General features: G+C 41.5%; 1 protein-coding gene across 11 annotated transcripts in view; it reads right to left on the bottom strand.

Annotated features, from left to right (window-relative positions):
- The window catches only part of AP2B1 (adaptor related protein complex 2 subunit beta 1), a 151,261-nt gene that overhangs the window by 78,880 nt on the left and 56,941 nt on the right, over positions 1-15,440 (bottom strand). For all 11 annotated transcript variants that reach the window (XM_069089950.1, XM_069089951.1, XM_069089952.1 and 8 more), the window contains 5 exons: positions 6,450-6,640; positions 4,521-4,742; positions 3,939-4,059; positions 3,703-3,798; positions 839-954 (listed from right to left, as the gene is read on the bottom strand). In XM_069089950.1, coding sequence (XP_068946051.1) covers positions 839-954; positions 3,703-3,798; positions 3,939-4,059; positions 4,521-4,742; positions 6,450-6,640 — 746 coding nt within the window. The remainder of the gene's footprint in view (positions 1-838; positions 955-3,702; positions 3,799-3,938; positions 4,060-4,520; positions 4,743-6,449; positions 6,641-15,440) is intronic.

The raw sequence follows: 15,440 nt of genomic DNA, 5'->3' as shown, positions 1-15,440 counted from the left end.
CACACACACACACACACACACACACACACACACACACACACACACACACACGATCTCTCTCTCTCTTCCCCAATGACATCAGCCTCACACCAAAGTCAAGAATGGCAGAACTTCTCTATCAATAACAGCAACAAAGCCAAGCCCCTATCACCCCAACAACATAAACATCTGCATTCTTCCCACAGTCACTTTCTGCAAACCTCTTACAGGTTCTGATAATGAGCCAGCTGCCTCACTATAAAATGCATCTCAACTAGCTCCTGAACTCACACCTGCTTATACCCCTTTAATACATGGCCCAGAGCAACCCATCAAGTCTGACCAGAAGCTGCTTCATTATGAATTTTTTGGAATACAAAACAACTGATTTTAGACTGAAGCTTTCAGTTCCTTGATTGCTTCCTAGAAAGGACTATTTTGCTTAGCAAAAGCACCTCAACTTGTAAGGGATGTGGAATGAAAGGTGGATTTCTGCACTTTCTGGCTGGCAGATACAGCACTGCTCCACAGCAGGCCTGTCAAAGACAGTCAGATACATGATAATTACATGTTTACTAACTGTGCACCAAGGACTCTATATCACAGAAAATATGCCATACAGTCATCTCCTGGCTTTAACATGGTTCAGATTCAGAAGAATCAGAGGTTATTGTAAATGTTTATGCTGAACGGGCAATCCACGTGGATCTATCACACTGACTTTTCAAAGAATAAAGCAAAACAGATACCAGGTGACAGTTTCTGACAGAGCTGCCTCACAGGCCACTGCTTTTTCTGGGCCTGAGGAGCAGGTTTTAAGCAGTCCTCCCTCCTCCATCCTCCCCCTCATCTCACATACTTGTTGGGATACTTGCGGAAGATGTCCCTGATGACAACAATCGCCTCCTGTACCACATAGTTGACTTTGGTCTGGATAAGGTCCAACAGTGTGCTCACACAGCGCTCAGCAGATTGCTGGGAAAAAGAACAAAAATGTGACAAGTCAGATGGACTGTCAGAAGTCTGGTGTTCTACCCAGGAGGTGGAAAGTGTTGTCACCACTTGGTGAGTGATTTTCCAGTGCACTAACCAAGTAAAAAGTTAAGACATAACTTGGTCAAGGTCTATCAGAGTTTAGGCTGCTAAGAAACCAAATACTGGATGCACATTCAGCTTTTCAACTAGCCATACAACAAACATCTACTCCCTTCCCAGAAATATGCAACACCCCAGATGACACAATTTACCCCAAAATAATGTGCAAAACAGAGATGGGGCTGAGGGGAGTCTGAGAACATTACTAGAGAAAGACATCTGCAAGCTTCAGTGTCATCTCAACTGCAATTCTTGATAGGCTGGGAACCTCAGGAAAGCACAGGCTCCCAAACTACATCTGATCTGTAACATGGGGGAAGCTCTTAGTCATTTGAGCACTACCCTTATTAACTTTCTATTTTGCTGTCTGTAGACTGATAGGTGGTTGTGATCTTCTCCAGTAGAGAAAGGATGTAGAGGAGGGCTTTGTCCTTCATACTTTTATCTTTAGTACCTAGCACATAGTAGGCTCTTAATAAATATCTGCTGATTGATACATAAATAAAAATCATTAGAGCAATACTTGGATTCTAGACAAATGTGCAGTAAGTATAAGCATTCTGAAAATCAAAGTGATAGAAGGAAGCTGGCCTGGGGTGAGTGAAAAGAGAGGGCTGATGGAGTCAGAGGACCTGGGGTGAGTCCTGGCTCTGATGACCTCTGAGATACCTTCTGTCTCTATGAACAAGAGCTGAAATGAAAACCCACAGTCAGCCCAGAGTCTGGAGAAGGCGCACAAAGCTTGGAGTGGAGGCTGCACTTGCCTCAACATCTACCACTAAGTCTCTTTTTAGCTGACAGCTTCAGGGTAACTTCCCTCTGAATCTCATAACCTGTCAGAAACTTACCTATGGCAGGCCCTTTCTATTGCTTTTCCCCAAAGAATACTCTAGTTGTGATCAAATTCTCCAATAACCCTGGCTTCATTGGCATCCTAAGCAAACACGAGATTACCCAAGATATACAGCACTGTGTTGATGCTACAGGTTTAGTTAAATTTGCCCATCACATCACCAGATTCCATTTTTGTCTCAGGAAATTTGAATATATCTAATGGAAATCATAACTTCTTATCCAAAACAATTAAAACAAAACAGACACATCGTTGTGGTTTATTTTGATGTCATTAAAAGTTAATATCCAGCATTTCCACCTTGAGGGTTAATAGACCTTTGTCTCACGAATGAGCCCTAAACTCAAACCAGTAATCCACTGGTTACAGCAGTCCCACAGAGCACTAGGAAAATACCACCAGAGAGAAGGGCCTGTGGACACCACACGCATCAAGGGTGAGCCAGGAGGCCCTCTGGTCCAAACAGGGACAGTTGCTGCAGCTTCAGCAGTGCCACCAAAGGAACTCCACAGCTTTCTTGCCCTTGCTTCAGGCTATGGGGTCATGAGGGAGTTGGATCCTCCCCCAATCGTACCTGAGTGTTTTCTCTAAACAAGTGAACACTAGGCACAATCCTCCTCATGGCTGTGTTCACTAGCCAATCTGGGCTGAGACAGAATTAAATGACAAACAATATTCGAGCATTAACATTTAGTTTCCTTGGAAAATCCTTTCCTGTCAAGTACCATGAAAGCCGAAGTCCAACAGCTAAGCAGATAACCAAAACTAACTCACTTTCTGAAGGATACCAAGAAAGCTTTTTATTGGTCACAATATGTAACAGCAATATCCATTAGGAATTTGGACCGTCTAACAATGCTAGGACTAGAGAATATTAATTTTGGAGCAAGGTGGTCAATTTTGTTTTATTTTTTAAAAAATGCTAACATATGGATCTTCACAAAGCACTGACTTTGAAATGCAATGAAACATCCACTGTCACAGTACTTAATGGAATATCTTACCAGGGCAACAAATATCTAATGGTAGCAGAATATGGTGAGGATACCTTAGTATCCTGTACCTCACAAATTCTGCTCCTGCACTAACGAAACCCCTCACCAAAAAAATCCTTTGAATGGCAGAGATGTGCGGTTTAATTCCTAGTCTAGAATAAGGCACAACAGAAGAATCATCATTGTTGTTATAATAATACAACAGCTAACACTTACATGCTGTTTTAAGGTTTGCAAAGTATGTATTATGTCATTTCATGCTGGCAGGTAGTACTATTATTATTCCCACTTTAGAGGTGAAGAAACTGAGGCAGACAACAGTTAAGTGGCTTGCCCAGAGTTACAGAACTAGTAAGTGGCTGCTGCCAGATTTGAACTCAAGGGTTCCTGACTATGGGTCCAATGCTCTACATACTGTGACATCAGATGGAAAAATGGAGACACGAGTGAGACAAACAGAGCAGGAAAAGAGTCCAAAATTACCTAGCTTTAGTGCCCCAATAAAAAGTGTATCTTCTATAAATAATACACGAGGGGGGTTGGTACACAGACATCACTACCTGCAGCAGACAGACACAGAGAAAGCCCCACAAGGTCCTGACTTCCCCCCCAAAGCTGCTGCCAAGCACCTTGTAGCCAAAAGAGCACTCGAGGGCCTGGCCTGGCCAACACTGTGGCTGACGCTCTGAGATGCACTACACCAAACCAAAGAGAAGAAAGCCACGAAGGAGGCCACGAAGGAGCCAGAAGCTGGGCCCATGCCCAAAAGCAGATACTTGCCTCGACCTTGATGGCACATCGACCAATGGCTCGCACAGCTTTACGGACAAAATCAACGTCCACCTCAGTGGCATATTCCTTTAGTTCTGCCAGGACCTATTAAAAATCACAGCAATTTGAATGTTATTAAGAACTCTCTGAAAGTAACTTCTCAGCATATGTTTCTTCAGTTCTAAAACTGAGTCTAATCCTTGAAAGATAACCTAGTATAAACACAAGTCCTTTAATAGTCTGACCTGGGCAATGTTGGCTTGGGATGCTAAGCGAATCATGATGTCCAGTTTTTCCAGCTTGACATAGATGGGGTCGTTGTACTTCACAAAGAAGACTTTGATCTCTTGCTTTAAGATTTCAGGCCTGGGAAACAAAAGCCAAAATAGAAAGGCAAAGAGATTCCTTTGACATTTTTTCTTTCCACATTTTCAACTGTGGCTATTACATTACTATCTCCCTCCATGAACATGGCCACCGGTCATGGCTAATTCTGCTCAGTGGCCCAGTGTTATCTTCTTTCTGGATAGGCAATAGCAACCACTCCCCTCCTTCACCCCTGAGCCAGACTCTAACATGGCCCATAGGAAGCGAGCAGGACCTGGCTAAGAAGCTCAAACAGGCCCGTTTCCAAAGACAGTCGATGCTCTACAGCACGAGCAATGTGATCTCTTCATAATATTAGGAACATCCCCAATCTCTGGGCAAGATGGTCAAGTGAAGGTCATCTTCACACATCTCCTTAAGAGAAAGCAACAACAAGGGCCCATTACAGGCGCCCGGTACCAGGAGGAAGTCAAGACAGCAAAGCACAGGAACTCACCCACCTTTTCTGCACAATGAGGTTGATGTTCCTCAGGGCAACGTACTGCACCTCAGGCTCCCCAGAGAGCAGAGTCACCAGGGGAGGAGCCAGTTTCCTCAGCAGCATGTTGTAGTAGTCAGAGTCCTTGGGCAGCAGCTCCAAGAACTTCATCAGGACTTTCACAGCCGACAGGACCACTGCCGAGTTCGCATGCGAGAGCCTGGGAGTCACCCGCTCACAGATACTGAGAGAGAAAAAACAAAAGCTGTATCTTCACCTTTCGTTTCTTTTCCAGACCCTTCTCCAGAGCTGTGAGTCAGGGTCCCACAACTTGAGACCAGGATCACCCAGGGTGGAAGCCTCATTCTCAGCAAGCTCTAGGAAGAGCAGGAGTCTAGAAGATCAAGAGAGGCAACCCACAGAGAGTGACCAGCCTAATTCAACACATTAGACGTTCACATCATGTACCTTGCACATTTCCTTGGTGTTTCTCCCTGCCCATATTAGAAAAGAGGACCCTGCCTCCTGTCCCATCTCTCTTTGACACACACACACACACACACCCTTTCACATTTCCTCTGATCAGGGGTGGAGAACCTGCAGCCTTCAGACCACATGTGGCCACAATCCATTTAGATTCGGTCAAAAGGCTGCACTTAAGGATCTAGAAGGCCATAAGTAGCCTCCCCACTCCTTAGATAATTCCAAAGAAATGCAAAATCAACTCCCAGCTGAAGGTTCTGCAAAAATTAGCAGGATTTACAGGCATCCAAGTCATATGCCCAACGCTGCTGCAGCTCAGGGCATAAGACAAAGGGATGATGTGACAGAACTTTAGAGGTCATGAGGAAATTGGAAATTGTAGCTATATTTTTTTTTCCCAGGAGGTGTCACATGCTATTTCAATGGTGAAACCAAAGAGCTAGTAGTGTCCCAGCTATGCAGCTGGACTCCCCTCAAGTCTAGTCTAGAAAACAATTTTCCAGCCAGTGAGAGCACTGATATTGTGCTAGTTGGGGACACAATCAGCTTCTGCAGCCAGTGACCAACTCTATTAAATGTCGCCATCTCTGTACTCCTGAGAAGAACTAACACAGGTACATGAAGACAGAAGGCACTGAAGAATACAAGCTGAATGGTAAGCTCTACAATTATGGGTTTCATGTCAGGCTACACACACACACCTGAAAAGAAAGGAGATTTCCCTGTCCAGCTCTGAGAGCCAAGAGGATCTGCATCCACAAACTGGCCTGGAAAGTTGGCTTGGCAACAACTGTTAGTCCCCACCCATGGTCACTTCTTAAACAGAACATCTCCAGGTCTAACTCAGAGCCATGATTATCTGTAGCTGATGAAAAAACACCACATTTTCTGCTCACTCACTACCATAAAGGTGGAGGTACTTGTCTAGCACACAGAATTTTGGATCCTTTAGGTCTGATTAAAGACCAGCCACAAAGATGGGAAGACATACCACAAACAGGCAGCCATACTGTCAGAGAGGATCTCAAGTCTCCCAGAAGATCAGAAATGAAATACAGAAGATGAGGAGACAATGGAGATGGCAATGTCGTAGAGTGGCTCTGGGGTCTGAGCTCCAGGACTCAATTCCCTTCTCTGACACTGCCTGTCACAAGCTCCCTGGCCTCAGGCTGGTTTTTCATCCAGATCTATATCTAAGAGCCTATGAACTTGCAGCAGAGGGAAACCGTGCTGTTGTAACCAGCACAAGCCTCTGGAGCACAAGCCATTGTCTGGAATACTCCAGTAATTAGCAATATCTAAATTTCCCTAAATCCAGAGATTAAATTCTGGGATAAGATCTGTCTTACCATGGCCACTGGAATTTAATCCCCATTGAGTTGTACTTTCAGACACTGAGGCAAACTCATGAGTCACATGCTTAGGAAGAGAGTATTTTTCTTACCATGTTCTGGGTCAGGAGACTCACCTCTGAGCCTCCCGATCATCCTTGGGGTTGTAATTGGACAGGCAGTCCAAGATGAAGATCTGGCCCCATTCAGTGCACTCATTCAGGGCTGTTAACAGCTTGTTAATGTTCTGAGGGTTCAGGTCAAGCAGGTTGCTATTTGGGTGAGACTCACTGATTTCTGACAAGGCTGCCACAGCATTAGCAACCACCTAGAAAAAAAAGTAGTAGAGTGAGCTCTGGGTCACTAAGGAGTGTGTAGCTCAGGCACTGTCCATCAAGCTCACAGATCATTGTGTAGACTGTGGTCCATAACTTTCAATGAACATTCCACCCGAACAGGAAGAAACAATAGGCAAATTACACGAAAGTCATGATAAATCATTGCTATTATGTACAGTTTGCAGAATACTAGAAGGTTGCTAGAAGAGTAACACTTTTAAGTGAATGCAAGCTTGCTAATAAAAATTCTCTTTCATATGGTCAGAAGGATAACAGTGCATATGTTGATAAAAACACGCTGAAATTCAAAGATAAGAGTCTGCCCATTATTCACTGCCATGTAACTGTCAGGGTCCATTGATCAAGTTCTTTTAAACTCCATTAAATTTTCATACTACCTCCTTCCTTGACCTTCAAGTCAAGACGACCACACTCACCCTACTTTCTACCTCTATGTCTCGGTTCACCCCTGGGCACCTATGCCCAAAATCAAGCCCTCTGCTTTGACGCCCAACTCAGATGCTGTTTCCTTCTCCATGACCCAACCCCCAAAGCTGAAATTATTTTTCCTCTTAAAATTCCTCCTAGTACTTTGGGTCTTTCCCTTACACTTATTATAGCCTCTAACAAAAATAGCTAGCATTTGCACAGCACTTTTGAGGCCTGCAAATCGCTCTACGTGTGTGACCTCATTTTATTCTCACAATAACCCAGAGAACTAGGAGCTGCTATTATCTCCATTTTACAGATGAGGAAACTGAGGCAAACAGAGGATAAGTGGCTTGCCCAGGCTTACCAAGCCAGAAGTGCATGAGACAGGATTTGAACTCAGGTCTCCCTGAATCCAGTCCCAGCTTTCCACGTCCACTGTGCCAGCAGACTACTTCTTTCATGAGTTATTTATACATTTTTTTCCCTCCATTAGAGTTAAGCTCCACAGGCACAGAGATGACCTATCTCACTGCCTTTTCAGTGCCTTGTACCTCTTAAATTCTTAGAAGACACTACTTGAAATTTCCTCGCGTATATTAAACAGATTCTCAATTCAATTCTTTGCTGAAATAACTAACTAGTAAGATTTGACAGATTAACCTAATTAAGGAAGAAAAATACAAAATACTTGGATTATAACTTTAATAACAATACTAACTAGATAATGTGCAGAACACCTCAACTTTAGAATTTACACAGAAGATGTGTAATTCTACTATCTTTTTGTATTTATGGAATTTTAGATATTATGCACAGCCTATCTATGCCAATATCATTACTGGAGACAGAACAATAATCTCACAAATAGAACGCTATCGTTGCCATCTGGTGATGTGAAAAGATGGCAAACTGAAAATGTCAGCATCATTTAGCGAAAGATGAGATCTGAACAAAAGAGAGATGGCCTCGATCCCCTCTGTCAGATGGTAGCATTGGGACTGAGACTCTACTTATCATGGGACCTTTTCTGACTGTTGGTACAATATCTCCACTGGAAGGAGGTATTGCCACACATTTGTGGCAAGAGTAGGTGAAATCTATCAGAAGAATGGCACAAACCATGGAGCAGAAAAAAGTCTTCAAGGCCATTCCATGAAACGACCTCCCTTCTCTCTCCACTGTGGTTTACCAGCAAGAGAAATTCTTCCACTTTCCACAGAAGGAAAAGTCAGACCCAGCTATGGCTAGAGAGCCCAAAGTTGGCCACTGGAGGACTGAATCCCTGTTCTAGGTCATCACTGACTCAATCACCACTAAGACATGGTCAGGGCTACCAGCTGCCAAAAACAAGCCTGCTAATGGGAGCACCATCACACCTGCAAAGATGCAGATGAGCAGGGTCTTACCACTTCTATGAGACTAAACTTCTTATAATTATGAGAACACGCTCTGGTACTGAGAGACAAAAGGGCAGGCCTGGGAAATCCAAGAGGGCAATAGGAAAGGCAGAAAAGGATTGGATGCTAAACAGGATGAGAAATTAAATTCCTCTACTAACAAAGGCTAATTAGAAATTAAACCAAGTGTAGAATGCAGTTAATGAAGCATATGTTCAGCTATTTCAAAGGCAGTTTTTGCTTATTATCCTATTAAAACAAGAAGGAAAGAAGAATAAGTGCATCTAATTTAAAAGGCAAAGATAGAACAGAGGAGGGATTCCTGACTCAAAAGCTGCCTTATCCTAGAAGTGACCAAAAGATGCTGCTCTTCTTCCCTCCAAATCACAGATAAACTTAACCATGACCCTCCAGACTCTCCAAAGCTGACAAATACCACCTACCCCCACCCCCACCCCCACCCAGCCCAATCCCAATATTCTCAACCTTGCTGATTCCTACACAAAAAACAGCACAGCACAGTGTAGAGCAGAAATATCAAACACTCCACTCCTAAGCATGGATCTGAACCAGATTAAAATGTCATTGGGACAAAATAAATCATAATACAATAGGACACAGATATTGTTATACAGTCCTCAGGGGTCTAGGGGCCCTCTTTCTAGCTGAGTTTCATCCCCTGGTACAGAGGACACTGGCCTTGGAGTCAAAATCCTGCCTCAGACACTTCACTGTGTGACCCTAGAAAAATCACTCAACCTCTCAGTTTCCTCATCTATAAAATGAGAGGCTGGACTTAATGACCTCCAATGACTCTTCCAACTCTAAATCAACAAGGAAATTCTTTTTCAATTACCTCAACACACTTACCAATCCACCAGCATAAAGAAATAATTCCCCCCGCCCTTACTCCAGTCTTCAAATCACAAAGATTGTAAGATTGTGCTATTCTGGCTATGTATTTTCTATCATTGTGTCTGTGTGACCTGTGTAGGTGACACTAGCAGCAAGTGAACACCACCACCTTACTTATGGCTTGCCTCCTAACCAGTTCATCCAGGTCTAAATATAAGCAAATCTATATTAAGGGGGTATGTATGTATGTGTGTGTGTGTGTGTATGTGTTGGGAAGGGGGTTATCATTAAAAAATGTACCTATGCTCTATAAAATTAGTTATTCCAGGGTTCCTTTAAATAATGAATTTCCAGAGTGCATTTAAATTATTTAATTTACAAAAATTTTACACGTCCAACTCTTCAGGAACATTATCTATCACATAAAGTGAGGTACATTTATCCATTTTGTCTCTCCATTATTCTAAGTGCCTTAAAGGCTGTGATCCATTCTAATCATTAATATTCATCACTAGCACAGGGACATATTTAATCAATTGTGGATCAACAGATTCTTTTTCTGCCTCAGCTAACAGAATATTTCTCATTTGATTTCCCAAAGATTCTTAAAAACTGTATTTGTTACAGGGAAGGGAGCAAAATTTAGACAGAAATTGTGCCTTAGCTGACTGTGCTATGCATAACAAAGTATCACTACATGCACAAAGGAAAGTTTCTTGGTTAAATTGCCTTCAGTTTTTACAAAAATTTTAATTGCTATAAACTTCATCTATACAAACAGGAAAAGGACACCAGAGCATGAAAGAAGGGTTAAGGCTCAAATTAAGTTTAAATGGGAAAAGCTAAGGTCAAAGAACCTTTAATATTATTTCCTAGCAAAGGTAACTCAGAGATTTAGAAGAAAAGAAAAATTTATTCTTCTACTGCACATCCTTCTTTCAGAGATAATCCTATTAAGGCAGCAGTGAAAGAAAAAGATTCTCTCTTCAGTCATAAAATCTGATTGATGAGCCACCCTCCATATGCAGGAAGCCTGAAAAGGCAGAGATGTGACCTTCATTTTTCTTTCATGCTGAACCTGGAGGCAGGTGAGTGAGAAAGAAAAGAAACCTTGTTATCCACAGAGCAGTAGGAGAAAGGCTGGGCATGCTTTCTTAAATTCAGGTGCATCCCTGAAAGCTTAACTAACTTCTGGTTTTTCATTCAGATCCTCTCATTACTGTGGCCACAATGACCCAGGACAACTTCTCACTTTCCAGGCCAATGACTTCCCCTATTTACCATGACTATTTCTAGCAATTACCTCCAGGGTCATGTCACCTTTTGTGCAGATGTGTATTCACTCAAGTTTCTCCGTTTCAAATATTTATTAACATTTATAGAAATGATTACTTACTTTCTAGATGTTATACATCATCATTTCCACACAGAGATACCAATAAACAATAAAAAATAATAATTCATTTGCCTAATTAATAATTTCCTACTTTAAAAGATGAAAGAACAGACAAGGAGAAATTCTATTCTGGATCTGAACTTGTAGGAAAGGAAAATCTGGTTCCTGGGGAAAGGAATCCAATGTTACCATTCCTGGAATTTATAAAAGAAAAAAAGCTAGGCATAAATTAAAACGTACTCCAAATATGAAGCTAGTTGATCTAAAAGATTATAGAGAAAGGTTAGGTAGGAATTCATGACCTAAAATCCTGTACAGAAGTCAGCTCAGTGCTGCAAAACTCTCAGAACTGAAATTCTTAAGACACAAAAAGAAATTCCTAGAGGAAGGAAAAAGGAAAGAACTGTCTAAAGAGATCAAGGTAGATACAAGGCACTCCCCACCAATATAAAAAGGCCTCTATGGGGAGATAAAAACAAAGACAGGTAACAGAAGATTAATGCAAAAGGACGGCAGGGACCCATGATAGCATCAGGAAGGCTAAAACTTAGAATATACATAAGCTGATAAAGGGAAACAATCTTACAAAAAGCAAAGGTAACCAAAGATGGGAATAGTCAATATCGGAGGGGGTTGTGGAAAGACAAGCACACTAAGGCATTGCTGCTGGAGCTATGAATTAGTACAACCACTCAGGAAGGCAATTTGGAATTATGCCAACCAAGTGACCAAAATGTGCCTGTCCTCTGACCCAGAGAGTTCACTGCTGAGCATACATCCCAAGGCAGCCACTGATAAAAACAAAGGCCCCCAAATACACTACAATATTGATTGCAGCACTTTTCACGGTAACAAAGAACAAGAAACAAAGGAGGTGGGGAATGGCTACACAAATTATGGTACACAAGCGTGACAGAACAGTGCTTGTGTTATAAGAATACAATCTTGGGGAGCCTGAGATGCACAGTATATCATACTAGGCAGACAACAGTACCTTTGCACTCTGTCCTTGTGAGATGCCATCCAAAGTGGAGGCAACCAGGTGGTCCCATATCCACAGCACAGATCTTGGAAACTGGAAGACCTGAGTTCAAAGTTTGCTCAAACGCTTTATTAGCTATGTGACCATGAGCACATCACCTAACTTTCCTCAGCCTCAGTTTCCTCATATGTTAAAAACAGGGAGGCGGGAGGTGGGGGGGTGAACATCACCTGTAACAGCAGATTATTATTAAAAGGAGATTATTATTCTCCGTAAGAAATGGGGAATTCAGAGAAACCTGGGAAGACTTGAATGAAGCAGTAAAGAATACATACAATGACGATAATGTAAATGGGGGAGCAGAAGGCAGGTAAATGGCTCTAGAAACAAAAAATGAAACATTCATCATCCTGCTAGGAAGCAGGGCAGGGTCACAGGCACAGGATGTCACATTTGCTGCAAGATCTACATTTTTGCTCATTGTATTTCTAATTGTAAGAGAAGTTTGATGGGATTTAGGTGAAGATATTTGGAAACTACTTCTGTAAAACATGGGGTAACCAGGCAGCTCAGTGGATAGAGTGCCAGGCCTGGAATCAGGAAGATCAGCTGTGTGATCCTGGATAAGTCACTTAACCCTGTTTGTCTCAGTTCTGTCATCTGTCAAATGAACTGAAGAAGGAAATGGCAAACCAATCCAGTATCTTTGCCAAGAAAACCTCAAACAGGGTCACAAAGAGTCAGACACAACAACAACAAAAAAAAACAATTGGACAACAAAATAGTAAAAAAAAAAATTATCAATTAAAATGGGGGAAATAGTCATTACTATAAGGTATGGCTCTCTGGGTAAAAGTAAATGGGGAAATGAAGGTGATGAAAAAAAATATCAATCTCTTTAAGAAAAAAAATTTTGATGGAAAAAAGAAATGCTCAGATCAATTATTAAGAAGTTTAAGGCGGGAGGTGGGGGGGCTAGGTGGCGCAGTGACTAGAGCACTGGCCCTGGAGTCAGGAGGACCTGAATTCAAATCTGGTCTCAGACACTTAACACAAAAACTAGCCATGTGACCTTGGGCAAGTCACTTAACACCAATTGTCCTCCAAAAAGAAAGCAAAAAAAAAAAAGAATTGTAAAAGTCAGTTATAACTAATGTCATAGAAGAGCTCTATCCCTTTAGAGATTAATGGATACTCCCCCCCTTTTGGTAATCAGTACAATACTACCAGACTAAACAGAAAAAATGGAATTCATGATTGATAAATTAAATCTTACACTATTGCTATCAAGTTCATAACAAAACGACAATTTCATTCACAAAGATGGATTTTCCCCTAATTGATAAATGGTCAAAGGACATGAACAGGCAGTTTTCCCACAACAAAATCAAAACTATATGCAGTCATATGAAAAAATGCTCTAAAACCATGACTGATTAGAGAAGTGCAAATTTAAACAACTTTGAAATATCATCTCATATCTATCAGACTGGCTAAAATGATAGAAGAGAAAAATGACGAGTGTTGGAGGGGATGTGGAAAAACTGGAACATCATATGATTGTCAGTGGAACTGTGAACTGATCTGACTGTTTGAGAGCAATTTGGAAATATGTCCAAACAGCTATAAAACTGTATATAGCCTCTGGCCAGCAATATCACTGTTAGGTTTGTTTCCTCAGGTGATAAGGGAAAAAGGAAAAGAACTTACATCTTCTAAAATATTTATATCAACTTTGTGGTAACAAAGAACTGGAAATTGAGAGGATGCCCATCAACTGGACAATGGTTAAACAATGTGTTGTAAACGACTGAAATGGAATACTGTATGCTGTAGGGAATGAAGAGCAGGCTGGGTTTAGAAAAACATGGAAAGACTTGCATGAAATAATGAAGAGTGCAATGGGTAAAACCAAGAGAACACTGCACCCAGTAACAGCAATATTGCTCAAAGAATAACAGTGAACAACTCAGTTATTTTGAGTGCTATAACCTCCAATGAGCTACAAAGGACCTAGAAAGATCCTGTTATTTCCAAAGACAGAACGGATGAACAGAAGAATGCGTAATGTTTTTACATATATATGTGTGCATACATATATACATACATACATATACACACATATGTACATATGTCTTTGTGTCAAATGGTGGCTCTCTCTGATACAGAGTGAATAGGTAAGGAGGGAGATAGTTCGGAACTTAAAATGTAACCAAAAAACTAAATAAAATACGACAACAATGAAAAAGACATGGTTTTCCTCCAGTTCCATATATTTTATTCACAGATTTTAGTATGCTGAACAAAAAGACAGTGTATTCATCTGCACATTTACTCATACTCTACATATTCAGGAAATAATAAAATTACGGTAGTTGAGCTGCCAAGAAAACGAGTGAGCTTGAGTTCAGCAGGCCATTACATGATTCCAATTTTAAGGGACCACCTGCTAAGCATTAGGAAATCTCTCAATGGGACACCAAAGACAGATTAACAAAAAAGATTTTAGGGCACAGAAAGTGATCCACATGTACCTGAGTCTGTCATCCTTTATTACCTCCTCAGACAGATGACAAATTCTGAAAAAAAAACACCACTGAAACACCTAAGGTATCATCTCAGGGAAAAGGAGATACATGGAGTTTATCCTGCCCCTCAATATATTGGATAGAGGGAACCAGGTTTAAAATAAAATCATTACTTGTACATAAAATGTTTTCCTAGCAAAAGAAAAACCAAGCAGAAAAGAAAACCAAAGTAATCGCAGGTGGCAACACTAAGCCTAACCTTAGCAACATCAGACAGAACCAGAGAATGTTCAGCTTGTCTTGGTAACAGAGACCGCGACATCTGAGAAGGCAGCTTTTCAGAGTCATTAACAATGTGAGGGGGAGGGCTTCCAAAGACAAATCTCAGAGAAGACAAAACAGAGGGCTCAGACTTTGACTCAGAACAACTTCAAAAAGGCTACGGAGAAAGCCCGGGAGTCGTGGGAATGTTCACCTCAAAGGAGTAAGTCCTATTGAGAAATTCTTTCATGCCAGAGATCCAGGAACAAACACTTTAATGGGATGGGGAAACCCTGGAAAAACAACAGCCAGAAGGAAAATCGTGATATGCTATAAAACACTCAGCATCCTGTGAAAACTTATTCCTAGGAAAATGATTGTGCCAACTACAATGGAATTAAAAAAGGCACAGGGCCTTGAATATAGTTTTTTCAATCCAGACCTATCACTGCATTGCTATGGATAATTCCCAGTATGGAAGACTCCCTTCACCAATCTAGAACAGCAACTCCTCTTTAATGTACACTCTGAGGGGTGGCTAGGTGGTGCAGTGAATAGAGCACCGGCCCTAGAGTCAGGAGGACCTGAGTTCAAATCCGGTCTCAGACACTTGACACTTACTAGCTGTGTGACCCTCAAGGTCACAACTCCAACTGCCTTGCTTTCTGCCCTCTCAAAAAAATAATAATAATAATGTACACTCTGAAAGAAATGCATGGAACACTGAGAGGTTAAGAGAATTTTCCATGGACACATAGCCAACATATATTAAAGGCAGCACTTAAACCCAGATCTTCCTGACTCCTAAGCCAGTCCTCTACCCACTTTGCTTTACATTTATATGGCTTTGCATACAAGAGGGGCTCAATAAATGTTAGGTGAGGCAAACTGAAATCTTATCTTCTCTCTGTACCACCAAAAAAAAAAAAAAAAGGCATG

This window comes from Petaurus breviceps, unplaced genomic scaffold (assembly GCF_028583685.1).
Source record: "Petaurus breviceps papuanus isolate PSGF00001 unplaced genomic scaffold, PetGlider_PUasm1.0 186, whole genome shotgun sequence".
NCBI lineage: Eukaryota > Metazoa > Chordata > Mammalia > Diprotodontia > Petauridae > Petaurus > Petaurus breviceps.
Note: the sequence above shows the minus strand (reverse complement) of the source record. Positions and strands in the feature narration are given on the sequence as shown.